Below are 23,484 nucleotides of genomic sequence, written 5' to 3'. Positions count from 1 at the left end.
CCTTCCCTCTTCATTAATTCACTCAGCCTGGAGGCAGCCGAATAAAAATTGACACAGAATCTTTAGCCTCTCTCTGCTTCAAGAAACCTTCATTTTGTCATGTCTTACTACATGAGTGAAGACAAAGCATTGGCGTAGCCGTTTCGACGAAGCAACACAGCCTTTCAGTGGGCGTGAAAACTGTCTCTTAGCGATTTAAACTCCTTTGGCAGATCGAGAACCAGCTCACCACAAGCGATATCTCCATTGGCTTCTTGATGTTGGACCGCATCATCAACTTTGAATTTGATAGAAGATGTCTTGCAGCTCTATCCCTATTTTACCGGCAGGTTGAAAACCACTACTCAAGTCTGGTTAAAATGTTGAGTGACTGATGCCGAAGCTCTGTCCCAAAAGATTCCATGCTACCCAGGATCTTTTTTGAAAGAAATCGTCACTTTGCTTGGCAATACAACATCGGTCTCCCGCAAAACCTTAACTGAGAAAACGGCCAGTCCAATGGCTTCATCCCGCCGGAGCGGGAGGAAATGTCACATTCCACGCATCCCACGGAGGCCCGTCGAACATGGTCACAAAAATGTCCCACTAGTGCCCAAAAAGATATATACTATCTTGCAAACCATTTCCCCGCATAATTGTAAACACCTCCCGCCCCAACATTTCATAGGCCGCCAACATCAGATCAGTCCAATAGTCATCATGTGGATGCTTAAAGCTGCGCTGTTGACCCTGCTTGGTGAGTTCGTCCCCTATTGACGAGTTGAAGGTATTACTGATTATTTAGCTCTTGGCCCGAGAATTTCGACGGCCGAGTGTACTTCAAAGGATGCAGTCGATTCAGAGCGATACGATTACATTGTCGTCGGAGCAGGCGCCGGTGGCATGCCTGTCGCAGACAGGCTTTCCGAGGCGGGCAATAAGGTCCTCATGATTGAAAGGGGGCCTATTTTATCTGGTCGATGGTTTCCCGAGGAGAATTTACTCAAAGATCAACTCCCTTTTGACAACTGGCGACCGGAATGGCTCAAAGGCACCAACCTCACCAGATTCGACGTACCAGGCCTGTGTCAAAGAATCTGGGTAGACGGGAAAAATGTCACGTGTGACGACATCAACGAGAATATATCTGGCTGCGTCCTGGGCGGAGGAATGGCCGTCAATGCAGGTCTCTGGTGGAAGTCTCCTGACATTGACTGGGATCAAAACTATCCAGAGGGTTGGAAGGCAGCAGACATGAAGGTTACCGCGGATGCGCTTTTCAAGAGAATCCCTGCAACCGACAGGCCCTCAACGGACGGTGTTCTCTATGCTCCGGAGGGCTATAACGTGCTTTCGCGCGCCTTGGAAGCCGGAGGATGGAATCACGTCAACCCGGCAGACAACCCCAACGCGAAAAGCCAAACATTTGCGTTTGCAAACTTCATGTACCAGAACGGGGAACGGCATGGTCCGTTGGCAACCTATCTGGTTACGGCAAACTCGAGACCTAACTTCAAAATGTGGACGAACACGATGGCCCGCCGTGTCATCCGCGATCGAGGTCGGATCACAGGGGTCGAGGTCGAGTCTCGTGGTGACGGAGGCCGATGCGGCATCGTGAACGTAACGGAGTCGACTGGCCGAGTGGTGATCTCAGGCGGCTACTACGGCACACCGAAGCTGCTATTCCGAAGCGGCATCGGACCAGAGGATCAGCTCCGCATTGTCCAGCAGAGCACCGATGGCCCCGACTTCATCGAAGAAACCCAGTGGATCAAGCTACCAGTAGGCCGAAATCTTCACGATCACACGGTCACTGACTTGCAGATCACTCACAAAGACGTCTATTATTATGACTTTCAGATTGGTGCATGGGAGAGTCCAATCCAAGCTGATGTGGATGCCTACTTGAAGAATCGGACTGGGATGCTTACCATGACGGCGCCAAATGATGGTCCTATCATGTGGGAAGTCATTCATGGGCCTGATGGACCACGCCAGTTTCAATATACAGCACGAGTGGCCGGAGCGACCAAGAATTCGATGACAATCTCGCAGTTCCTTGGCCGAGGCGGTACATCAGTTGGCGCCGTGACAATTAACTCAAATCTCACGATGTCCATTTCTACTCTTCCATATCAGCAAACGAAGGAGGATAAAGCGGCCATCATTGCTAGTATCAAAAATCTCATGAAGGCACTGTCGACCGATCCTGACATCGTGTTCACACACCCGCCCGCAAATATGACTGTGGAACAATACATTGAAGAGGTACGATCACTCATTTTTGGCTCGGCCTTCTGTAACTAATGCTAATAATTCATAGATGCCCGTGAATCTCCAGAGACGGCGTGGGCTTCATTACCTCGGTACCGCAAAGATGGGAATCGACAGCGGTCTTGAAGGTGGCACGTCCGTCGTCGACACTCACACGCGCGTCTATGGTACAGAAAATCTGTTCATCGTCGATGCTTCGATTATGCCTGGAATGGTCACGACCAATCCGTCTGGACCGATCATGACTGTTGCGGAAAGGGCAGCTCAGCGCATTCTAGAGCTACAAGGGAACATCTTGTCTGCTGGTGTCGGTGTCGCGGATGTTTCAAAAGGGGCGCAGAAGAGTCTGGCGAATCAACCGTCGTACAACATCCCTCTACTTACTTGCGCGCTAAGTCTTGTCATTTTACAGGTGGGATTCTAAGCCAAATAACACACACCATCGCACTAGAAAATCGCGAAACTTCAGTAGCGTAAGAGTGTTTGTTGCGGCGGAGGCTAAAATCTGTTTAACTCACAACTTCTGGCTGGTCATATGATGGTTCAGTTTAGATAACATCTTGATGAACCCACTTACCTAGAAATGGCAATCAACAAGCATACATGTACACTCTATCCCGACCGAGACTCCATTCATGCTCATACACGTTGATGAAGTTCTCATTCTCTACACAACTAAAGAGTTGATAGATCTTAACCGCCGTTTCTTCCGCCGCCGAAGCTGCCTGACCCTATTCGAACACCCCCAACGACGCAATGACCGACAGACGAGTCGCACTGAAGCTGAGGAGACTTTTGTCCAAAGCCGCCACTGACCAGGTCAGGGTTAGGGCCCTCGACATCCCGGTTGACCATAGGAGATCCGCCAGCCTTATCGTCAATGATGCTGTCACTGATTTGGAAGTCTCCGCCATCATGCTCGGTGAGGACGAATTTCTCCGTTGCTTGGGTAGTAGGTAGCAGTATCGCAATTGGAAAGGGCCACGACTTGGCCATGTTGGTCGGCGCAGTAAGGCCTAGCATCGGCAGCAGCCGCAAAGAAGGCGGCGACTGCGAGCTGTTGGAGGCCCAAAAGGGAGAGGTGAGTGGACTTCATGTTTGTGTGGCTAAGTCTTTTTTTAGTTGGGATGATGGTAATAAAATAACAGGCTTTGGTTGCTTAAGACGGCAAACTAGAACAAGCCTTTGGAACGGACGAATATCGTCGTTTTGTAATATTTGGCAGAACTTTGTACAGAAGATTGAACAGAAAGAAAGGAAGAAGCTATAATCTTCCATTGATGGGTTGATGGTGAAACAATCTGCTCGTCAATTTCGCAGGGAACGAACCTTGTTAGAAAAGGGTACGAGTGCTTCGGACTTCCACGACAGGCGGATAAAGAATTAGAGGACACAATGATTTTTCTGTCATAGCTTAGGTCTGGAATGAAGCACAGTTGCGTCTTGCTCGTAATATCGGGAATTGACTTCGATGATGGAACTTCCTAAAAGTTTCCACATAGAGATGTCCGCATCATCACGACTTTCCTCGGAAAGGTGTTGTGATGCCCTGGCCCGACAACTCGGTCTGGCAGAGCGAACGCCCAGACCCGCTAGTATCGTTCATTCGGGAGGCGTTCAACCATCATGAGCCTTGGAAGATGCATTATGCAGCAGCTTGCTCTGCTCCCAGAGTTCAGGACCGGGATGGAAACGCATACTGCCCTGTGATAGAATTGTGGTTCATCGACGGCGATTCTGCAGGTATGGCAATCCCTGAAGACAGGACGCCGATTACGACAAACACGCCCGTCTTTATTCCGCACTCAATTGAGGGCGGACCCGCGGCGGACGAAAAACAGAAAATCCCCAACAGCGAGGAAATTGAGGAGCAAATTGTTCGTTTGACTGGGAGGGAAATGAGATTGTGAGCTTCATGCAAAAGGTTGTTCTTAGTTAATGGTCGTTCAGAAGCACAAACATGTACCCGGGGGTCAAAGCGTCTGGCAGGCTACCGCTAGACCCCCTACTCACGTAGGGGGCGAAAATACTGGGTTTCCATGCAAGAAACTGGTTTCCACTAGGGTTATCTTTAATAACTCTATAGCCCTAGCTTTAAAATTATAATATTATGGTTTATAATTAAGTTCTAAAAATCATAAAAATTCTAATATAATTATATTAATTATATATAGTATATAGTTATATATATAGTTATTTTTCGTTATTAGTAGAAATATATTTCTTTATATATATATAACTATAACCCTAACCCTTATAATCTCTATTATAAAGTTTTAAATACATTTTAATACTATATATTTATATACTTATACTATAAGTTTTTATAGTAAACTAAATAAATATAATATTAATAATAACCTTTCTCTAAGAATTTATTTTTTCTAAGAAATTCTTTAGAAAACTAAAATCCTTAGAAAAACTAAGAAATCTAAGATATTAATATAATATTAATTTATTAATAGACTATATTAGTTAGTATAATATATAGTAATTCTATTTAAAAATCCTTTTAAAAAACTACTTATTTAGAATTAGGGTTAGGGTTATAGATTTCTTATAATTAAGCTCTATATAAACTAAGTTTATAAATATTTAAGTAACTATAGTATATATAAGTATAATATCTATATAGGAATTTTTGCGATTTTTTAAGCTTAATTATAAGCTATAAAAAGGTCTTTTTAGGGTTAGGGCTATAGAGTTATTAGTGATATTAGGGGTGGAAACCAGTTTCTTGCATGGAAACCCAGTATTTTCGCCCCCTACGTGAGGAGGGGGAGTTTTGCGCTTGACGCAGGCTGACTAACGCCCCCGGGTACGGGTAAAAGGTGTTGGCAAGCTCAGTGCATAATCTCTGTATAAGCCTGGGCTTCATTAACCCAGGATGGTAGAATGGAATTCTCTTAGATTTATTTTCCAGCACATTCGATGAGACTTTATCCAGATAACTTGTCGCCTTAGTACAGCGTATGCTGTGCTGTTAATGTTGGACCGCACAGCATCCTGGCGGGGTTAAAATAACCCGTAATGATACCAGAGGTCAGGGCAACTTTCACGGTGAAGACCGCAAAAAGAAGTGGTTCTCCCCTTCCAGAATCGAACTAGAGACCTTTCGATGACAATGTAACCATTACAGTCGAACGTGATGAACCAACTACACCAAGGGGAGTGACAGGGCTAAAGCCCCGCTTGGTGGGATGGCTTCAATCGAGCCGCAATCGGCCCATAGAGCGAGCGTGATTCAGGCTCCACATTTGACCTCATTGCGATGCTCACGCATGGCGAGTCAAACCCCTCAGGGTAAACTTGTAGAACAAATATATAAAAAAGAGCTTTTTAGGTACTAGTTATATAGTATAAAAAAGACCCTGCTGACTCAGTTGTTAATAAGCAAACAACAAAATATCTACTAACCCTACAGCTTTTGAGTGGGCGACATGCACGTTCATCATTTGTAAATGGTGTATCTTTGTTCTCCGTCGTCTTTTTTGTTAAAGGCTTTTTATTTGAATTGTCGAGCGAACAAAGCGTGTATCATAGCAGTTGATCATTTTCAAGCGCTTTTTGCGTAAATGACTGTTGATGCCATGCTAAATGTCCGTTTCCAGTGACACAGTCTCAGACCATTAGAAATTGCTCCAGTCCCTAACGCCAGCATAAGTTGCTCCGACGGTGACACTTTTCACGTCATTTTCTACCGTACCAAATGCCAAATGCAAAAGTGCATCATCGGTCGAGTCACTGTACTCCGCCGCCGGCAAACCCTTCCCAGAAACAGCCCCCCACATCAACCTACTCTCAGCCAGGTCGTCTCGCCAATCACCACCTTCGCATTCCGATACATGAACGTGAGCGCCCTTTTGGTCAGTTTGATTCAGCGGAACTGAATCAGAATCAGAGTGTCCCCACGCCGAGACCGGCTCGGGGGTACTCGCTTTGGATACCTTGCGATTCGGCTGGAGAACATGACAGGCAGCCGAGATAGCTGCCGAGCAGCTCCCGACCATTACTGTCTCCCCTGATAGACGGAATCGCGAGGCGATAATTGGGATGACCAGCATCGTTAAGAGGACGGCCATGGTCGCGATGGCGGCTTTGAAGGATAGGAGGATGTTTATGTACATGGTGACTTGTCCGTAACTGCTCGACACAATCTGATCTGGCGGAATGGCCTCGAGTGCTTTGATGCGTTAGTGCATTTCGCCAATGGAAACCTTAATGAACTCACGTTCTACTATGATTGCATATACGGAGTTGGCACACAGCCAGTGCACCAATAAACCTGCTGCTTGCATGATAATAGCATATGACAGGGGAATCTCCAGGAACGGTTCGGACTGCTGCTGTCCTTTTGGCACACTGACGCGAAGTGGTTTGAGATTCAGGCTGTAGGACGTCCATTCCCTGGCCATAAACATGCGAGTATAGATGACGTTCAGGAGGAGGCAGGTGATGGATAGCCCGAGCTGTGGGAGGTTGGACAGGAGGGACGAGCCGATGGGGTTTATGGCCAAGCTCCCCACGAAGTTCTCGAGGGCTTTCGAGGGGTACTTCATTGCAAAGACGGGATTCTCAGGGTCCTGTCCAAAGGTTCCCCACGTGTAGGCGCGCTTCCATCCCCCGCTATGATATCCACGTTAGCAAAGCAAATTCGCAAGGCAAGATGGATACGGGCTTCTTACACTTCGCTGACAAAAGAGTTCAGCGCCAGGAATCCCAGAATCAAACCTACAACGCCAATGGAATATGTCTTGATCCAGTCCGAGAGATGGACCGAGCCGCCCCAGCGCTGCGTCCGTCTCTCCCACTTTCGTGGCTCGGCGAGCCAGCCGTATTCCTCCGGCCGCTTGCGGAGTCTCCAACGGCTCCTCCTAGAAAAGTCCCGCCATCCGAATGTGCACATGCCTCTCGTAGTGGCGTCGGGCAGGCGGATGAAGGAGTCGATAGCATCCCCTATAGTTGCCAGCGGTTTCCTTTTCCACAAGTAGCTTATCACAATGACACAGAGACAGCTCTTGAACAGTGCAACAATGCAAACCGCCAGAAACAGATCGTTGTTGACGCGTACCCTGCAAGTGCCGACGATGGGCTCCGAGAGGCAGTACTTCACCGTCAGCGTCTCGTTGAGTAGTGGGACGTTGCCTGGCGCGCCTACGGCGTCCCATGAGATGACCCAGTTGTCGTTTTGATCGAGCAGATCATTCATCCACGTGCCGGTCTTGAGGTCGAGAAGACCCCAGAATCTGCCCTTTGACGAGATGACGGAAACGTTCTCGTATGGGCCGTGGTCGTTCTCCCATTTTATGGTCATACCCGTGGCCAAGCCGGACCCTGTGAATCTGTTGTTGCCAGAGTGGAAGCCGTAGAAGCCGGCGTACCAGAGACTGTAGACCGTGTCGTTGAGCATACCAGCCTCCCATGCCTTGGACTTTTCCGCCGTAGTCCATCCTCTGTCGTTGTTGTCCGCTTCCACCACTGCCACCATGTGTCTCCTACTGCGCACATTGATCCACACGCTGTACGCCTCCAGACACTCCTTTCCAGTAAGAGGCTCCCAGGACTTCGCGTTGGCTGCCATGTATTGCACCTCGTCCGGGACTACGTCGCTGTACGCTTGGTCAGCTGGCCTAGGGTCAGGGCCCAGGCCAATGCCGGGAAGGTAATACTCCCGACCCTCGAGGAAACCTTCCGACGCAACAGCCGTAACCCACTCCGTGCTCGTAGTCGAACCGAAGACGCAAGCGTTGAAGAGCAGATGAAACGGCACGGAGCTCAACGCAAACAGGCTCCATAGCACGCCACGCCACGGCGACACGTAGCGTAAGTTGCGCATGGAGGGGATGCCCACGTCCATCCACCGCGAGCGGCGGTGCGCGGCATCGATGTCCGCCCGCGTCGGAGCGGCCAGCATCTGCATGAAGTAGTTCGAAGATATGAGAATTAGGGTGGAGAAGGCGTTGACGAATGCTTTGAGGGCCATCAAACGTACGCGCGCCGAGTCGCAGTCGCCCTCGAAGATCTTCGAAATGTTGAAGACGAGCGAGTCTGTAGACCCGCGGGCGCGGGTGACGGCGAGGAGAATCCAGAGGATGATTGTCAGCGTCCATATTGAGCAGACAAAGACCAGGGCTGACACGCGCCAGCCGCTGAGGGTTTGGCCGAAAAGGTGTCGCATCTCTGTCTTCCCCGTGCCGCGAGAGGGCTTAACACGGAACAAGAGAGGAGTTGGGAGATGCTGGGAGTTGGCTTTGGAGGCTCAGGTTTTGGGAGGCATATTTGAATGTCTGCTGGCCTGGAAGATCTTCATCACTGCTGCAAGGGCTTCGTGTTCCAGGTCATGATCGATTCCAGCTATTCGTCAGGGTGTTTAGCGCCAGGCACGTAGTCTTACTAAATGAATGCCAAGACGGATGCTTGCCTGGTATGAAAGATTCATTGGCTCCTTGGACAGGCAGATATCCTTCCTAAGCCTTACCAGCTCTCGCTTGATAATCCCAAGACGGTAAATTGTGGCCCAGCTGGCTTTCCATCTCTGTCTTACGTGAGATTCAGCGACATGAATGCGAGAATTGCTTTCCCTGGCCTCTCGATGTTGCCGTGCAGCCATGCGCCCCTGACAGGGATCAGCGCAGCGTCTCATTGGTACATTAGCGGCAAGTTCTCGACCCCTGCCGTTTGATGAAGTTCTGAGGAAAGCTGTCAGCAAGATACTAAATATCCCAGAAAAGAGAATGTTTCGATATCAGAGTGTCCGGGCTGGAAGGCTAGACTTGAAATTGACCTTAATAAATGTGATATGTTCGGCCCGAGCCTGGGCCAGTGTTGTTGATTAAACATTCAGAGAGGTTGACGAAGCCATTTTTGGTGTTGACAAAATTTCCGTCATTGTACTTTTCCTGCATTTCATCTCCGTAAATTTCTGTGTATTAAACGAGTTAAAACAGCTAACGATATAATGATTGGCATCTAGCGTTAGAGATAATTACTGTTAAGAAACAAAATCAAACTCAGTCTTAGGTAATCCATAGAGAAAAACCAACATCCATCACTAATATCTCAAATCATAGGGGAGCCTCTTTATAACACTATAATGCAGTTTTACAGACTTTCAATCCTCTAATCCGCATGCTCTATACCGTTAGAAATGAATAGATTATTATATGCTCAATATATCAAAAAGTTCATCACACAGACGCAAAACAATAACCCGCCCCACCACATCAAAAGTGCGGTGTTCGAGTCGTTTGAGAAAACGCAACTGGGTGTCAGCTATGAGGAATGAATACAAAAAGAAAATGTGGTTCTCCCCTTCCAGAATCGAACTAGAGACCTTTCGATAGATGTGGATGAAATACCATTACAGTCGAACGTGATGAACCAACTACACCAAGGGGAGTAACGGGGCTAAGGCCCCGCTTGGTGAGATGACATCCACCAGACCACAAGCTGGCTATAGCCTAGAGCGAACGAAGGAAACATGGATCTCCACACTTGGGTCTCTCGGGTCGGAAAGTCTAGAAACGAATTTATATAGGTACCTTTCCCACGATGAGGGACGTTCGAATAATATGCTCAGGGCTTCATTAGGTGGAAAAGCCCCGCCGTAGCTGTATCACCCTGTCGGACATATGTAGTAGCTGTTCGTAAGTTTCAATTTTGTGCTTGTTTTCAAATCAACCCATGATCATCCTGGTCATGTCCTGGTGTGTGAGATAACTGCCACGGCCTAGTCGCGTGACGTGCTGACCAACCCCATGGCCAAAGGAACGAAGACTGGCTAAGTGAAAGGCGTTAAATACAAGACAAGAGGTTTTGGGACCGTTCACATTCGTCGGCTCTGCGGGCTGGCGAGCAAGAGAAACAACAGTATTTCATATACAGCAAGCATGCAATTACGATTTGGAATGTAGCGTCAAGTAAATTGATAATGATAGAATATGTCAAATAGCTCCTCCATGTGCATGCGCATCAGACACATCGTGAAGAAATATCGAGAAAGGCGAGGTATTTTACTATGTACGCGAGAATTGAAAAGTACAGTCGTGCCACGAAACGGGCTCATCATCTTCATACCCGCCTCACCAACCCACCCAGCGTCGTGCCCGTCTACTGGTGAACAAGCAGCGCAGCCTCCTGCAGGGGCGCGAGCAGGGCGTACGCAAGGGCGTTGTAAAAGAGCACATTCCCGCCGTTCTGGCTGAACTCCCCGGACGCCGCGTCCCTGGTGAAGAACTCGCCCGAGCGGTAGTCGGCGATGCCCTGCAGCGTGACGAGGGTGCCGTAGCCGTCCTCGTCCGTGAGGCTGTAGAGGTGGTAGCCGATGGACTTGTCGGGGTTGAGGTAGGCGGTGGCGTTGAGGTAGTACTCGTTGATGACGGAGGCGGAGATCTGCACGGCGCCGGGCTGGACAATGCCCCTGGTGGCGGGGGTTAGTGGCCATAGCGATAGGGTGGTTTTCGTGGAAGGGGGAGACGGGAGAGACTTACTCGATGACGGGGACGTTGGTGGAGACGACTTTGTTGACGTCGACGGTGACGACGGCGGAGAGCGTGCGGCGATCGATGGTGCTGGCTGCGCTGAGGAGCGGCAGGGCGAAGAGGGAGGCGATGGCGGTGAACTTCATGGTTGCGCTGGGTTTAATGGGCAGACTAAGCGACTGGAGCTGGTTGTCGAAGATTGTGACTGATGTTGAGGGCGATTTGCGATTCTCATTCCGAGAAGAGTTGCAGCTATTTATCCAAACCCGGCCACAATCTGTTCATCACACAATACGCCGTGGATAGTTGCGCCACTTCGGCTTCTCCGCACATATATAGAAGGTCGCATTGAACTTGCATTACGGCAGGTTTTCGGAACCATAATCGCCTTCGGAGTTGAGGGCAATACCGACGTCGGATGTTATTCGTTGAAGCTTCGCGATGCACGCAAGCCTTCCCTGTCCCCATAGGAAAGGGTTATGTATAGCGAGATCCGTTCCCCCGAAGAATACAAAGTAAACGCCGCGAGTACAATTCCTGTTACCTGAGTGAAGTGGTCCGCACTCGAGCTTCTTCCAGCAGCTCGATCGAGGGCGCAGGCCCGTTAACAGGGACCGATGTCGACGCACAACATCCCATGAAAAGCCGCAGTCAAGGATCCTGCATTCCACAATGTGGCATTAGTATTATGTCTATTTGCCATAACGGGCAATTTGGAAATTCGGAATTTGTTTACTCCCAGACTCGTTGGTATTCTGGGTATGGGAGTTGAATGTGACCTTGCAACTCTTGGTCAAGAGGAGGCGGATATTTCCCAACACAGATGTCACTTGCCAGATTCAACACACAACTCCCCACAATGGGACGTGCGTGCCGCGCGCTACCCGAGAGAATCGCGGAATCTCGTCGATCTTTGCTCGTGGATACTTGTTCCGGGCATGTCTCCCGATGCAGGCAGGGCTGTTGTGATGCGATATTGGGTTGATTGTTTATCAATCAGCATCTGTGGAGCAATCGGTCATTCGATGCAGCTGGGTAAACTTTGGATCTTATGTTCGTCTGAAGAGGATACACCTATTCTGCCATATGATCAACGTAAACAGGTAAGTGTCTAATTCATTCCCCGCCGTTGCTGGGATTCACGCCCGACAAAATAGTCATCATCCATTCCTTCATCATAAGAATGGGTATCTTCAAAAGTCTAGCAACTCAAGTAGAACGCCTCTAGCCGTGGCGGTGGGTATCATTCGTGTACGTGAACCAAAACGCCTGAATCTGCCGCCCCTCAACTCGTAGCGCATCCCAGTCCTTTTATTCTTTATTCCCCCTTGCCCTTTCTTTTACTTTTTCCCCTTTCTGACCATCAAAGACCTCCACCTCCGGGTCATCATCTCTTGATTCACTACACATAATCCATTACACATAATCATGAAATACCCCTCGTCTCCAATATCTTACTCAACTCCTTCAGCCTCACAGGCTTCGTCAAAAACAAGTCGATCCCGCTCGCGAACGCCTCCTGCTGCGCGCCCGCGGACGCCAGCCCCGTAAGCGCGAAGACGTTGCACCTGGGCAGGCCCTCCGCCTTCTCGTGCGCGCGGATGCGCCGCGTCGCCTCGAAGCCGTCCATGACGGGCATAGATATGTCCATGAGGATGCAGATGACGCCGCCGGCGTTCTTCCGGAAGGACTCGACGGCCTGCCTGCCGTCCGTCGCGCTGTCGAATTTGTGGCCCAGCTTCTTCACGTACGAGGCTAGGATCCTGAGGTTCAGCGGGTTGTCGTCGACGATGATGAACCGCGGCTTGCCTGGTTTGGACGTCGTCGGCGTTGCCGAGCCGCCGGAGCCCGGGGTGGCGGCAGCAGTAGCAGCAGGCGCCGGGTGCGGGGTCGACGGACGGACGTCCTTGGACCGGTCGGGCAAGGCGATGGCGTCGATGGGATTTCCGACCTCCGTCGCTGAGGGCGGTTCTTGTGCCAGCTGCTCCTCTATCGGAGGGAATTGCGGCTCGCTGATCTGCGAGTCGGGGGAGAAGACGTCGTTTGGAGTGCCCGCGTCCACAAACGCCTCGGTGCTGCTTGCTCCGGGGCTGCGGGCGAACTTGCCCAAGCCGAACCCTGTCGGCCCCTGGTCACCGACGTCTGGAGTGGGTTGATCGGTGACCAGGGACATGGCTGTGGGTGTGGGGATTGCGCCGGCTTGTACCTTCGTCCACCGCCTGAAGCTCAACAGCAGGACCTTTGCTAGTTTTCTCGGGCCGATACTATACTCACAGCGTCATCAGCATCATGTTGACAGCTGGTACGAGGGGGGGACTTACGGTTGTGAGATAAACTCGAAGACACCGTTTTTGTTTGTAAACCTCGGCGAGAGGGAGAGTTGGCGTGCTGCTAGGGCATTTCGGCAAATGACCACGATCGGAATGTTGATGGTGCCGTGGCGTCGATCGTACAAAAGCTGGTCCAGGTGACGGTCTGTGGAGAGCATGAGATCGGGCAACAGCAGTTCGGCTGACTTTTCGTCGATGGGGTACATGCGCAACCATTCACTGCAGAGGTGCTTGAGCAGGTCACTTTCGCTGGCGACGGTTCCGGGCAGACCTTCAAGGGTTCCGATTCCGTAGTCAGTTGGAAAGCCCAAGAATCGGACCCGAAGGCCTCTCAGCTCGGCCACATGAGCCTGAAATTCATTGAAGCCCGCAAACTTGAAGGGACTAGACGTTGCGCCAGAGGAAATGGCGCCGTGCAGGGGAAGTCGAACGGTGACTCGGGTGCCACGGTTGACCTTACTCCATACGTCAATGCTGCCCCCCAGGTTAACGACAATCTGGTGCACTAAGCTCAGCCCCAGACCTGTACCCGCGGATAGGCTATCCTCTTGGGCAAAAGGTGTAAATAGATGGTTCTGAAGGTAGTCTTCCGAAATGCCCTTCCCCGAATCGGTAATGATGATCTCGACGTGAGACCCTTTTGCGGCCTTGTTGCCCTTTACAGAGCTCTGGAGTACATTCACGTTGACAAAGCCGGTGCTCGTGTACTTGAGTGAGTTGCCCAGCAGGTTCATGATGATACGCCGTATCGCGCCGGGCTGGGTGTGGAAAGTCCACGAGACGGCCGGGCTGATGTCGAAGTTAACGGATACGTCCCCAAGGACCAATTGCACGTTTCCATGCCTGCCGCCGCTCGAAGCCATGTCCTCCATCGCCTGCATGCTGTCAAGTCTCGACATGGCGTTAGGTTCGATGTTGTCAGCGGCGCGGCTGTTTGCAAGTTGGGCGACGGACATGCGTTGATAGCTGAAGCCGGCGCAGACGCTGTCCACAACCTCCTCGGCGAGGACATCGATCTCCACGTTGGAGGAAATGCTCATCATGCCCGCCTCAATGTTTGCCTTCTCATCCCGACCTCTCAGGCCACGGTCGCCAATGCTGCTGCGCCGGCGTTTTGATTGGGAACCAATGAAGTTGTTAATCTTACTCCAGTCCAGAAGATGGTCGATCGTCTCGAGGAGGGTACGGCCGCAGTTTTCCACCGAAACTAGCGTCTCGCCCTGGAAAGCATCGAGGGGAGTATCGCGGAGCAGTTCCGTGCCTAGGATGATACCGTGTAGCGGTGATCGTAGTTCGTGGGAGAGGGAGCTCAATAGGTCCGTCTTGGCCTTGTTGACTAGTCTGGTGTTGATACGGTCAACCTCGGACATGACGACCGCGCTGAAAGCACGAAGGTAGCTGAGTTCGCCCTCAATGGTTAGGACGCGCGTCGCGGTCTTCGTGCAAGCGAACCCGCCGGCGAACCAGCGCTGCTTATGTACGTCCCATAGAGGAACGACAGCTATGCTTCGAGCCCCAGAAAATATTGAACTGAGCATGTTGCCCTCGTTCTTGCGTGAGAACGGGTTGCGGACCCGTCGACGGGGTTTTTGAGTGTTTTCTTCTCCGTGTGCAGGCACCAGCACAGCTTCACTCATCTCCTTGGCAGGGGTCGGTATCATCTTCACATCGTCGCCTGAGAAATCGCTCGATTGGATGGAGCCGGTTTCGTCAAAGTTGAATATTTTTCCCTCAGGGTATCTCCTCAGCAATTTGTTGAGGAACCTTTCCGACATGGACGCGTGGCTTTGGGACGGAAGCCTGCCGTCAATGCTCGAGGCTGACGAGGTAGAAAATCCGAGGACCCGACATTGCGTGTCTTCCGACCCAACGTCGCTGCCCGCAATACTCCTCGGGCTCCCTTTCTCGTCGCTAGAAGACGACGTTGACTTGTTTGACTCCGTAGACCTGCGCCTGGCGGAAGCGGCGGCCAGGCCCCCAAATGAACCTATGCTGGCGTCCAAGAAAAGCACGCTCTCGACTTCGATGGCTTCGCGAATCACGTTTGCTGCCTTGGAAAAGACGTGCTGAATGTGGACGCGGTGGATGTTTTCGCCGCTTGCCCCGGAGGTCACAGTCTTCACAGACATCTCGGAAACCGAAGGGGCGGCAATTGGCTCATTTGGGATGGCCGATTGTACTGGCGAAGATTGCCTTCTGGGTAGCGGCGAAGCCTGCGGGCGTATCGGTGGTGAAGCAGCGTCGGCCCCTGCAGCCTCTTCCAGCGCAAGTTCTTCCTCCTCTTTCTGCTGTAGCTGTTGTTGGTTCTGGTTCAGAACGCCCTCGAGAGACGGATTATCCTTGAACGAGTCTGCCGTTGGATTCATCCTCCAGCCGGACATTGTGGTCTTGCCCTCGACAAAGCTGCCCACGCCGCGAACCATTCTGTCCGAGCGACGAAGATTGTCCTTGTTGCTCTTTGTGTCCAGGTAATCCATGACGATGTGGGAAAGGTCCCGCAGGACGCGCGCCGACACATCGTCAAGTGACTCGCGAGGCGTATTGTCAAAGACACAAAAGACGCCAATGTTGATTCCTCTCTGCGTGCGGATAGGCACCCCGGCGTAGAAACGGTTCTGCGGCGCATGACGGCAAAACGGCCTCTGGGCCGCTCTGGGATCCGCCGCCATGTCCGAAATCACCGTCACCGGCAACTCCCCTTCCTTTGGAACATCTTCTGTCCCTGGCGATGGAGGGACGGCGAGGGCGATTTCGCATATGCCCGCGGACCGGGGAACGGCGGTGCCGCACAGAAAGAGCTGCTCCTCAACAGAGGCGTCTTGCGTGGCATTGGGGGTCAGGGCCAACGCTGGGGTCGCTTCGGCGACAATGTATTGATACTTGCTGTCGAATAGAGATATCAAGGCGCGGGTGGCATTCAGACGTAGGACACCTAGCTCGGCAAAAGCAGTCAGAGCTGCGTCGGGGGAGGATCGCAGCTCCGAGGGCGGGATGATGTTGTTGACATCGTTGTGGACGGCCTGGGCGATAAGGGAGGGGTCATATCTGTGAGGGCATTCAGCATTGTGGGCGGCGAACTGGAGGCAATGGGAGGCGCGCTTGCGCTGTGGAACAGAAAAGCCCCTCCCCGCCCTGGGAGGCAAACTCGACGGCCACTTGCAACCATGGCCGCTCTCGTCCAGCGCAATGATAATTAATGAATAGAGGCAACGAACCTGAAAGTCTCCCTTTCGCGGCGGCTCTCAGAGACGTTGCGAGCTGCCTGGAAGCTGGCCATGACGGGAGAGTGTGTGAAGCTCATCCACGTAGTGCACCAGCCTCAGAGAACGTGGTTGAGGGATAGCTGCGCTGCGCCGTGGCCAATGTTGCTGGGCTGGGGAGATCTGGAATACCAGTGCAAGGGGTGGAAGACAACGAGAAGGGAGGCCCACCCACAGCGGCGATTGTGCGAAAGGACTGCAGACGCACGGCGTGCTCGCTTGGAGCGGACCCTACTCCGAATGCGCTCCTTCTCAAGGGACGCAGGCTAGTCCAGCCCAGGCAGGCCTAGACCGTTCGATACTGCTTCACCTGTACCTTAGCCTGTGGCTCGAAGTAGTCAAAGGCGGCGGGGGTTGTGTTTGGGGTGGCTTGTACTGCATAGTACAGCTGATAGGGGACCAGCAGACATGCAGTGTAGAACGAGCGCATTTCGGGTGGCGATATTGGGGACGGAAATGGCGCGCAGCCGAGGCACGGAGGTACTCATCACCTTGTCTTTTTCCACAATGTGAGATGGGTCTGGGAGATACATGGGAAAGAGATACAGAACATTGGTAGATGTATTGCCGTCTGATTCGATGGTTTGGCGACGATTCGCCAGACGACAGGATGTCGTGCAAATCGACTGGATGAGCGTGTCCATGAGAAGCACGTCAAAAGGGAGGAATCCGTTGCACATGAGATTTGCCGACTTTTTTTTCTTTTCTTTTTTCCAGAGGCACGGTACTTTGGCTGAACCTTGCTTATTCGGGAACTACGCACCCAACCCTGCATTCGGGCCGTGTTAGGCCATGGTTAGGCCTACCGGTCGTAGGCACGGATGGGAATTTGTCACAAACGTCTCCCAAACCGACGGTCTTGGGGCTTGTTGCAGTATTCTGCGTGCTGGGCACTAAGGACAGGACTAAGCGCTTTGGTTGCGTTTGTCCGAAAATGCAGTGCATGTTGCTGATCATCGTTATAAATCTGCCATAGGCGACTCAAAAATATAGGTATATCAATTGTCCAATTTTCATGGCTGTTGAAAAATATCCATGTAGAGATATGACAACACAAAGACGACTGGGACTCAGCTGAGGGGCAGGAGAGCATGCGACTTGCAACATGCTACGACCCAGAGACGCGCGACAGTCTTTTGGGAAAACCCCGAGTCTGATTTTGCTGCCCCTTGTGAGATCCCGCTCTGAACGGTGCAGATCATCATCGCCAATAAACGAGCCCGAGTACAGATTGTCTCTGAATAACAAGATCTCGAGAGAGATAACGTCAGACGCAAATCATGTTTTTAACAGAGATCCAGATACAGAGCAAAAGACGCGGCAAAACCCCACCGTAAGTAACCATGGGCATTGGATGCCTGCACAAGGTGGTTTGGTCCCGAGTTCTCGACGAATCCAATTGCTTTGCGGACTTTACTCCACTGACGCCCCCTCAAGAATTCCAGTCTCCTCCGACGATACTAGCCATCCGGAAACCACTTTAAATAATGCCACTTACAAGAGTACGTGGAAAAACGGAGGAGACGAACCAACTTACATCATTGCGCCGGAGACGCTCGAGACGCTCCGGTCGCCCACTGCCAGGTGGATAGCCAATCAGCAGCCGGCGTCTGAGTCGGAAAAAGCCCCCGCCAATCATAGGCTGTATCCGGCCGGCGCCAATGACGTATCTCCTCTCGCGAAACGAGACCTGAATGGCCACTTCACGTGTTGGGGAGACCCTGGACCCACTCCCGCCAAGCGGCCAAAAGACCCCTGCCCCACTCCCCGTTCCAATGTTGGGTACCCTGCGCACAGCCTGTTTCCAGGAGTCTGCGTCCAACTGTCTTTCTCTTCATTTTCTCCAGTCTGCTCATTTTTCGCAATCAATGAATGGGCAAACTCTGGGGGATGGAAGAGAGAGGGAGGGGTATGTGCCGAAAGTCAGCCAATAATGCTCTTTCCGTCTTGGTGTGATTGCATTGTAGTGGCCCCTCTCCCCTCCCCCGTCACCCTGTTTGCCGTGCTTATGTGTGTGCTTGCTCGTGCTCGGCTCGTTGCTCGTTGCTCGTCTGTGTGCGTGGCGATTTACCTTATTAAAACCAGACTCTGCCCGTTGCGCGGTAAATCGGTTTTCCCATGCGTCTTCTCGATCTCGATTGCCCATCCTCCATCATCGAGGATCGATCGAAAAACGAAGACACCGGCCACCGCACAGCTGCAATCCGCATCCCCACTCCAGCAGACATTTCGATCAGGGACAGGCCCTTTGCCCATCCTTTGATGCATCCCATTTTCGAGATCGGCCTCTCTGACGGCATCGACTTTTCAAAATCCCCATCCCCGCAACAGCAGCAACGGCATCAATCTCATCTGGTCTCCGCTGACCCTGGGCGCCGCCCTCACCAGCGTACTGTTCGCCTTATGGCCTCCAGCCACCACTCCAGCCCGCTTCGCCCTACATCCCCGACGACTCATGAATTATCGACTCCGCGCAGGCGCCGGAGGTCGTCGCCCAAGGCGAAGCCGGTCGGGGGCCCCGGGGCTTTTGCCGGCAACGCTGGTGAGCAGAACACTGCTGAGGGCGAGAATTCTACCCGATTGTCCTTGAGACGCTTGAAGCAAGGCGAAAGCCATCAAAGGGTATGTTATTTTTCTCACCTCTGTCTGTTTCTGCTGCGGGTGTTTCGGCGATTCTTATCGGCTGTTATCGGCTGCATGCCCTGCCTTTTAGATGCAGTTAAAATTGCATACAGCCAAAAACGAAATAAAGAAAATAGGCCTCGTACCCTGCAGCAAAAAGAAACAGAGAAACAGTGCACGAACCAACTATCGCAGAACCACGCTGACACACACATCAACAGATTCACCATGGAGCCTCAGAACTGCTGCGTCTATCACAAAGCTTCCCCGGCTACCATGGTCAATCCGAGGGAGGCGGCTTCCACTCCGCGGCCGACCAAGCCCTCCCCAGCGACAGCGACCTGCACCACATGGCCCAGCTGTCCCACAACATCGCCAACAACATTTTCGACATCTTCGCGCTGAGGAAGGAAGACCGCGCAAGCAACCGGCGGCGGCATTCGCAGAGTGCCGTCCACGCGAACGCGATATCGCGTAAAGGCGACAAGGGCGGCGGCGAGGTCGGCGAGCTCTACTGCCACAAGTGCCGTCGCACCGATACCCCCCAGTGGCGGCTCGGCCCAGACGGGCCCATGACCTTGTGCAATGTGTGCGGCTTGATGTACGCGAAGAGACAGCAGAACCAGGACGATATGACCATGTCCGGTTCTTCCAGGATGAACAGGCGCCTGCGGGCGGATTGATTACTGTTGTGAATACCTCAGACTTTTTGTGAATGGGGGTTGCCAAGCGTAGCGCTGCTTTCTTTCGCCGGGAGTCTAATGTTCAGCGGGCAAGTCTTTTTCGCGGGAAATAATCATTTAATGGGACGCAGTAAAAAGAGATTTGGGAGTTATGGGAGTAAGGATTTGCAGTGTTGGAGGCCATCTTGAATATACCCAGCAAGACAGCGATTTGGTTGATTGTTCATCTCCTGTTATTTTATTTCTCTACGTATTTCTGGCACCTGTAAGATTTCGGTACTCACTCTTACATGCTATCGTAATGGTACTTGAGTATTGGAAATTTAAACACGACCTATGCGACTCCAGAACAAGGTTGATATCTATCAGGGGAAGGCATTCGCAATTGAGAGGGGCGGGACTTTGGCATCCTCTATCGTCAGTCCAAGCACCGGTTTCAAGCACACTCTCAGTCCTCGGTCCATGCTCCCAATCAAACGTAGACATCAGCGTAAGAACGTCCGGGGCCCTGGGCCACCGGCAGTTATCGTTGATTGATTGGATGGTTATGCAGCAAAACCCCCAGGAAACACGGTCCTTCCGTCCAACGGCGTCGGACGCAGAACTGTCAAGGGTTTGGTAAGCCCAAATGAACTTCAGCCTTCAGCCCATTGTCGCGCCCGCGGCACGTGGCTGGGGCAAACGCCAGAAGGGGGATCCTTTCCAAAACTCGAATGTTTCTCCAGCCCCAGAAAGCAAACAGAGTTGTCAAATGCGCAGCGGAAGAACGTGCAAAGATCTGCCACATAGTTACTGTTCAGGAATCTGCGGTTGGCGCGGTGGCGAGAAAAGGGGGGCGTGTGCGTGTTGCGGCGTGCCGCCGGCGTGTGGCGCGGCAGACGACCAGTGGAACGAACCTCAACAGCAAATCATCCCCTTTTGGTATTACAGTATATGGACGGTGTTCCAACGATTATCTGCCATACTCACGATCTCTGATAGTTGCGTATGGGCTTGATATCGTAATTGTTGTGCCATCGGAAGTGTGAGATAAAAGTCTTCCTGGGCGTGAGTGGAGTCCACTATGTCCCCTTCGCAAAGACAGTTGACCTTCGCACATCTGGGGGTCTCCCTAAGGATGTTCCGAGGATGCATGACAGTTGGGACAGAAGAAGAGTTGATAGTTGTTCAAAAACACTACAGAATATGCCGGGATCCTCTGTTGCCCGGTAAGCTTGAAGGCGAAGCAAGAAGCCGCTGTTGTGTCCGACACGATCCCCTCCATGAGACTCAGCCTGGATAACTCCGCAGTAGATAGCACACCTTGTCCCTACTCACTACTAGCAGTCAGTAACCGGGCCAGACAGGCCCAACTCCATCCCCCGAATCCCAATGTTGTCGTTGTTTGCACCGGATCCAACTTTCTCTGCTCCCCGAAGCTTCCGTCACGTGCGGCCCCCTACCGAAACCAGAAGTGGTAAGCGTTCCGATGTGCATATGACCCACCAACATCAACACCATGCGATTCAGTTACGTTCGAACGAGAAGAGTTTCTACTGGCTTCAAAATACCGTGTTGGACAAGATGCTACGTCCAAGATCCCTTCCCTGACCGGCCGGGAGTTGGTCTAACTCCGGCTAAGTCCATCATGTCACTTCACGGGGGCACCGAGGAAGACTCTGTTGGTTTGATCTTTGAAGAAAGTCGGCGACAATGCCATCGTTAAAAGGTGACGACGCGCCGAAAGAACTTGGCGAAGAGTCGTTCATACCTTGGCTCTATGTCCTCTAACTACCTACGTTCTCACAGCCAGAGACCCTACTCGACATAATACCCTTCCACACAAAGTCAACAACCCTCAACGGACACGATGAAAGCCCTCGTCCTCTCACCATCCAAACGATCGGTCTCCGTCAAAGATATTCCAATACCATCCCCCGGGCCTCGAGAGGTCCTCATCAGGGTCTGCGCCGTCGCCTTGAACCACGTCGATGCGGTGTATGTCAATAATCCCATAGCCACCCAAGACGACCGCGTCATCGGCAGCGACTTCTCAGGAGAGGTTGTAAAAGTCGGCGAGGGCCTTGACGTGGTCGATGACACGCGTGTACAGATTGGAGCTCGCGTAGCCGGGTTTGTCCAAGGAGGTTAGTCTTGCACCTCGTCGCTCCGTGTACACATCTCAAGTCGATCCCCCGTCGTCTCCTCGCCTCCGAAAATCACGCCCCAACCGCATCTTCCTTAGCTGTAGCAACCTAGAACCTGGTACAAACCCTCGCAGTGGCCTCCTCGTCCTTCGTCATCTTCATCGCCATCTAGATGTAACCTGGCGCATGTCCAATATCAGCTAACAACGGCCAACAACAGCCTGCTCCGTCAACCTCCGCCCGGGCGCTTTTGCGGAATACATCGTCATCGGCCACGACCTAACATGGCACATCCCAACGACAATGTCCTTCGAAAGCGCGGCGACAGTCAGCCTCTGCGGTCTGACGGCTGCCCAGGGCGTATTCGCCCGCCTGCAACTCCCTTGCCCCTTCTTCAACACAAGAGGCTTCTCAGGCCTCGGTCTCGCCGACGATGGCCCCATCAGCGTCTTCATATATGGCGCGACCTCTTCCCTCGGCCTGTACGCAGCGCAACTTGTCCGCGCGTCTGCAAAGACGTCTGGTTGCAGGATTCAGCTCATCGGCGCGGCGAGCGCGTCGAAGCATGCCATGCTGAAGCAGGAACCGTATGGCTACGATGTCCTGGTCGACTACGGGGATGCCGACTGGGTTGAGAAGGTGCGCGGCGCGGCTGGGGGAGGGGTGCAATACGCCATCGACGCCATATCCAGAAGTACCTCGGTTGAGCGAGTTGAACAAACGCTGGCGGAGGAGGGCCAGTTCGCAGCATTCCGGAGTCCTGCCCTGGGCGGGTTCGATATCTCCAAGATGAGGGTGAAGCCGCTGATCGGAGCTGTCTGGGAGGGGTTGGGGGTTGAGGTATTGTACCAAGGTAAGTTGACGTTGGACCTTCGGCTGACGGCCGACATGAGACATTGTCGCTAATTCAGGGTTTCTGATTCTAGGCGCTACTCTCCCCGCGAACCCCGAGGCGCGACGATTCACGGCCGAATTCTACAACCACATGGGCTCTGGAGCCTCTTCTGGGGTGATCAAGTTGCAGCCGAACCCTGTGCGTCTGATGTCGGGTGGTTTGGAGAGGATCGCCTCGGAGGGGTTTGCCTTGTTGACTGGTGCTGGAGAGGGACGGCCCGTTAGCGCCGAGAAGATTGTGTGCACCATAGTTTGAAGGAACCCGTCTTAGAGCACAAGTCAACATGATGTCTCCCTTTGTAATTTGTCAGAGAAGCATTATCGGACGGGGTGAAGATCACGGGGTGAAGATCAGGGTCGCTGGGAAGCTTAAGCGTGCCAAGTATATGAAGACAGATGCCAAGGATTAGACGGAAACTTCCCAAGATCACCTACACCAGGGAAAGGCTTGTATGCAACAAAGACTCCCCATGTCTGGGGAAACGGAAACAGAAGGGGTCAGCGAAGAAGGGAACAATCGCGAATTGTCATTGCTGGAACTTGTTGACTACAAGCGTTCGTGGCTTATGGTGTTCTGTTTATCTGTTGTAGCGTTGGTTTGTCCCTTCAACATACGGTAGTTGACAATGGTTGCGAAACGTGCATCCGAACTTCCAGGTTAAAGCTAGTATCCAAGTACCATCCTGTCAATACACTATACAAAGGCCTGAAGCTGGCTTACGCAGCTGAAATCTTGTGGCATCTCTGCTTGGAGTCTTTACATATCGTCATCATATTACCAATACGATGTGGCTGGAGCAAATAAAGGATATGTCCGCCGCCAGTGTTTCAAG

General features: G+C 52.1%; 7 protein-coding genes and 1 pseudogene across 8 annotated transcripts; 4 read left to right on the top strand and 4 right to left on the bottom strand.

The window, feature by feature from the left end:
• Positions 1–699: 699 nt before the first annotated feature.
• Positions 700–2,680, top strand: GCG54_00014479 (Cellobiose dehydrogenase; the record flags this gene model as incomplete). Its single annotated transcript, XM_045414309.1, has 3 exons — positions 700–736; positions 785–2,250; positions 2,306–2,680. The coding sequence occupies 3 exons, from the start codon at positions 700–702 to the stop codon at positions 2,678–2,680; spliced, it is 1,878 nt and encodes a 625-aa protein (XP_045270887.1).
• Positions 2,681–2,949: 269 nt separating this feature from the next.
• On the bottom strand, positions 2,950–3,252 carry GCG54_00014478 (uncharacterized protein; the record flags this gene model as incomplete). The annotated part of the gene is made up of 1 exon (XM_045414308.1): positions 2,950–3,252. The coding sequence occupies one exon, from the start codon at positions 3,250–3,252 to the stop codon at positions 2,950–2,952; it is 303 nt and encodes a 100-aa protein (XP_045270886.1).
• GCG54_00014477 lies at positions 3,013–3,419 on the top strand (annotated as a pseudogene). Its single transcript has 2 exons — positions 3,013–3,337; positions 3,405–3,419. Coding segments are annotated over exons 1-2 (340 nt in total).
• Positions 3,420–5,885: 2,466 nt separating this feature from the next.
• Positions 5,886–8,434, bottom strand: GCG54_00014476 (uncharacterized protein; the record flags this gene model as incomplete). Its single annotated transcript, XM_045414307.1, has 3 exons — positions 5,886–6,439; positions 6,488–6,882; positions 6,942–8,434. The coding sequence occupies 3 exons, from the start codon at positions 8,432–8,434 to the stop codon at positions 5,886–5,888; spliced, it is 2,442 nt and encodes an 813-aa protein (XP_045270885.1).
• Positions 8,435–10,365: 1,931 nt separating this feature from the next.
• On the bottom strand, positions 10,366–10,882 carry GCG54_00014475 (uncharacterized protein; the record flags this gene model as incomplete). Its single annotated transcript, XM_045414306.1, has 2 exons — positions 10,366–10,675; positions 10,746–10,882. The coding sequence occupies 2 exons, from the start codon at positions 10,880–10,882 to the stop codon at positions 10,366–10,368; spliced, it is 447 nt and encodes a 148-aa protein (XP_045270884.1).
• A 1,280-nt stretch (positions 10,883–12,162) lies between these two features.
• Positions 12,163–16,343, bottom strand: GCG54_00014474 (putative histidine kinase 3; the record flags this gene model as incomplete). The annotated part of the gene is made up of 3 exons (XM_045414305.1): positions 12,163–13,000; positions 13,058–16,111; positions 16,282–16,343. 3 exons carry the CDS (start codon positions 16,341–16,343, stop codon positions 12,163–12,165), a joined length of 3,954 nt encoding a protein of 1,317 aa, XP_045270883.1.
• A 2,386-nt stretch (positions 16,344–18,729) lies between these two features.
• On the top strand, positions 18,730–19,631 carry GCG54_00014473 (GATA zinc finger domain-containing protein 7; the record flags this gene model as incomplete). Its single annotated transcript, XM_045414304.1, has 2 exons — positions 18,730–18,948; positions 19,170–19,631. 2 exons carry the CDS (start codon positions 18,730–18,732, stop codon positions 19,629–19,631), a joined length of 681 nt encoding a protein of 226 aa, XP_045270882.1.
• Positions 19,632–21,480: 1,849 nt separating this feature from the next.
• On the top strand, positions 21,481–22,907 carry GCG54_00014472 (Trans-enoyl reductase lepG; the record flags this gene model as incomplete). The annotated part of the gene is made up of 3 exons (XM_045414303.1): positions 21,481–21,757; positions 21,978–22,610; positions 22,669–22,907. The coding sequence occupies 3 exons, from the start codon at positions 21,481–21,483 to the stop codon at positions 22,905–22,907; spliced, it is 1,149 nt and encodes a 382-aa protein (XP_045270881.1).
• Between the last annotated feature and the right edge of the window lie 577 nt (positions 22,908–23,484).

This window comes from Colletotrichum gloeosporioides (genome assembly GCF_011800055.1).
Source record: "Colletotrichum gloeosporioides strain Lc1 chromosome Unknown consensus_6, whole genome shotgun sequence".
Taxonomy (NCBI): Eukaryota; Fungi; Ascomycota; class Sordariomycetes; order Glomerellales; family Glomerellaceae; genus Colletotrichum; species Colletotrichum gloeosporioides.
The sequence above is the reverse complement of the archived record's forward strand: the minus strand, read 5'-3'. Positions and strand labels throughout refer to the sequence as shown.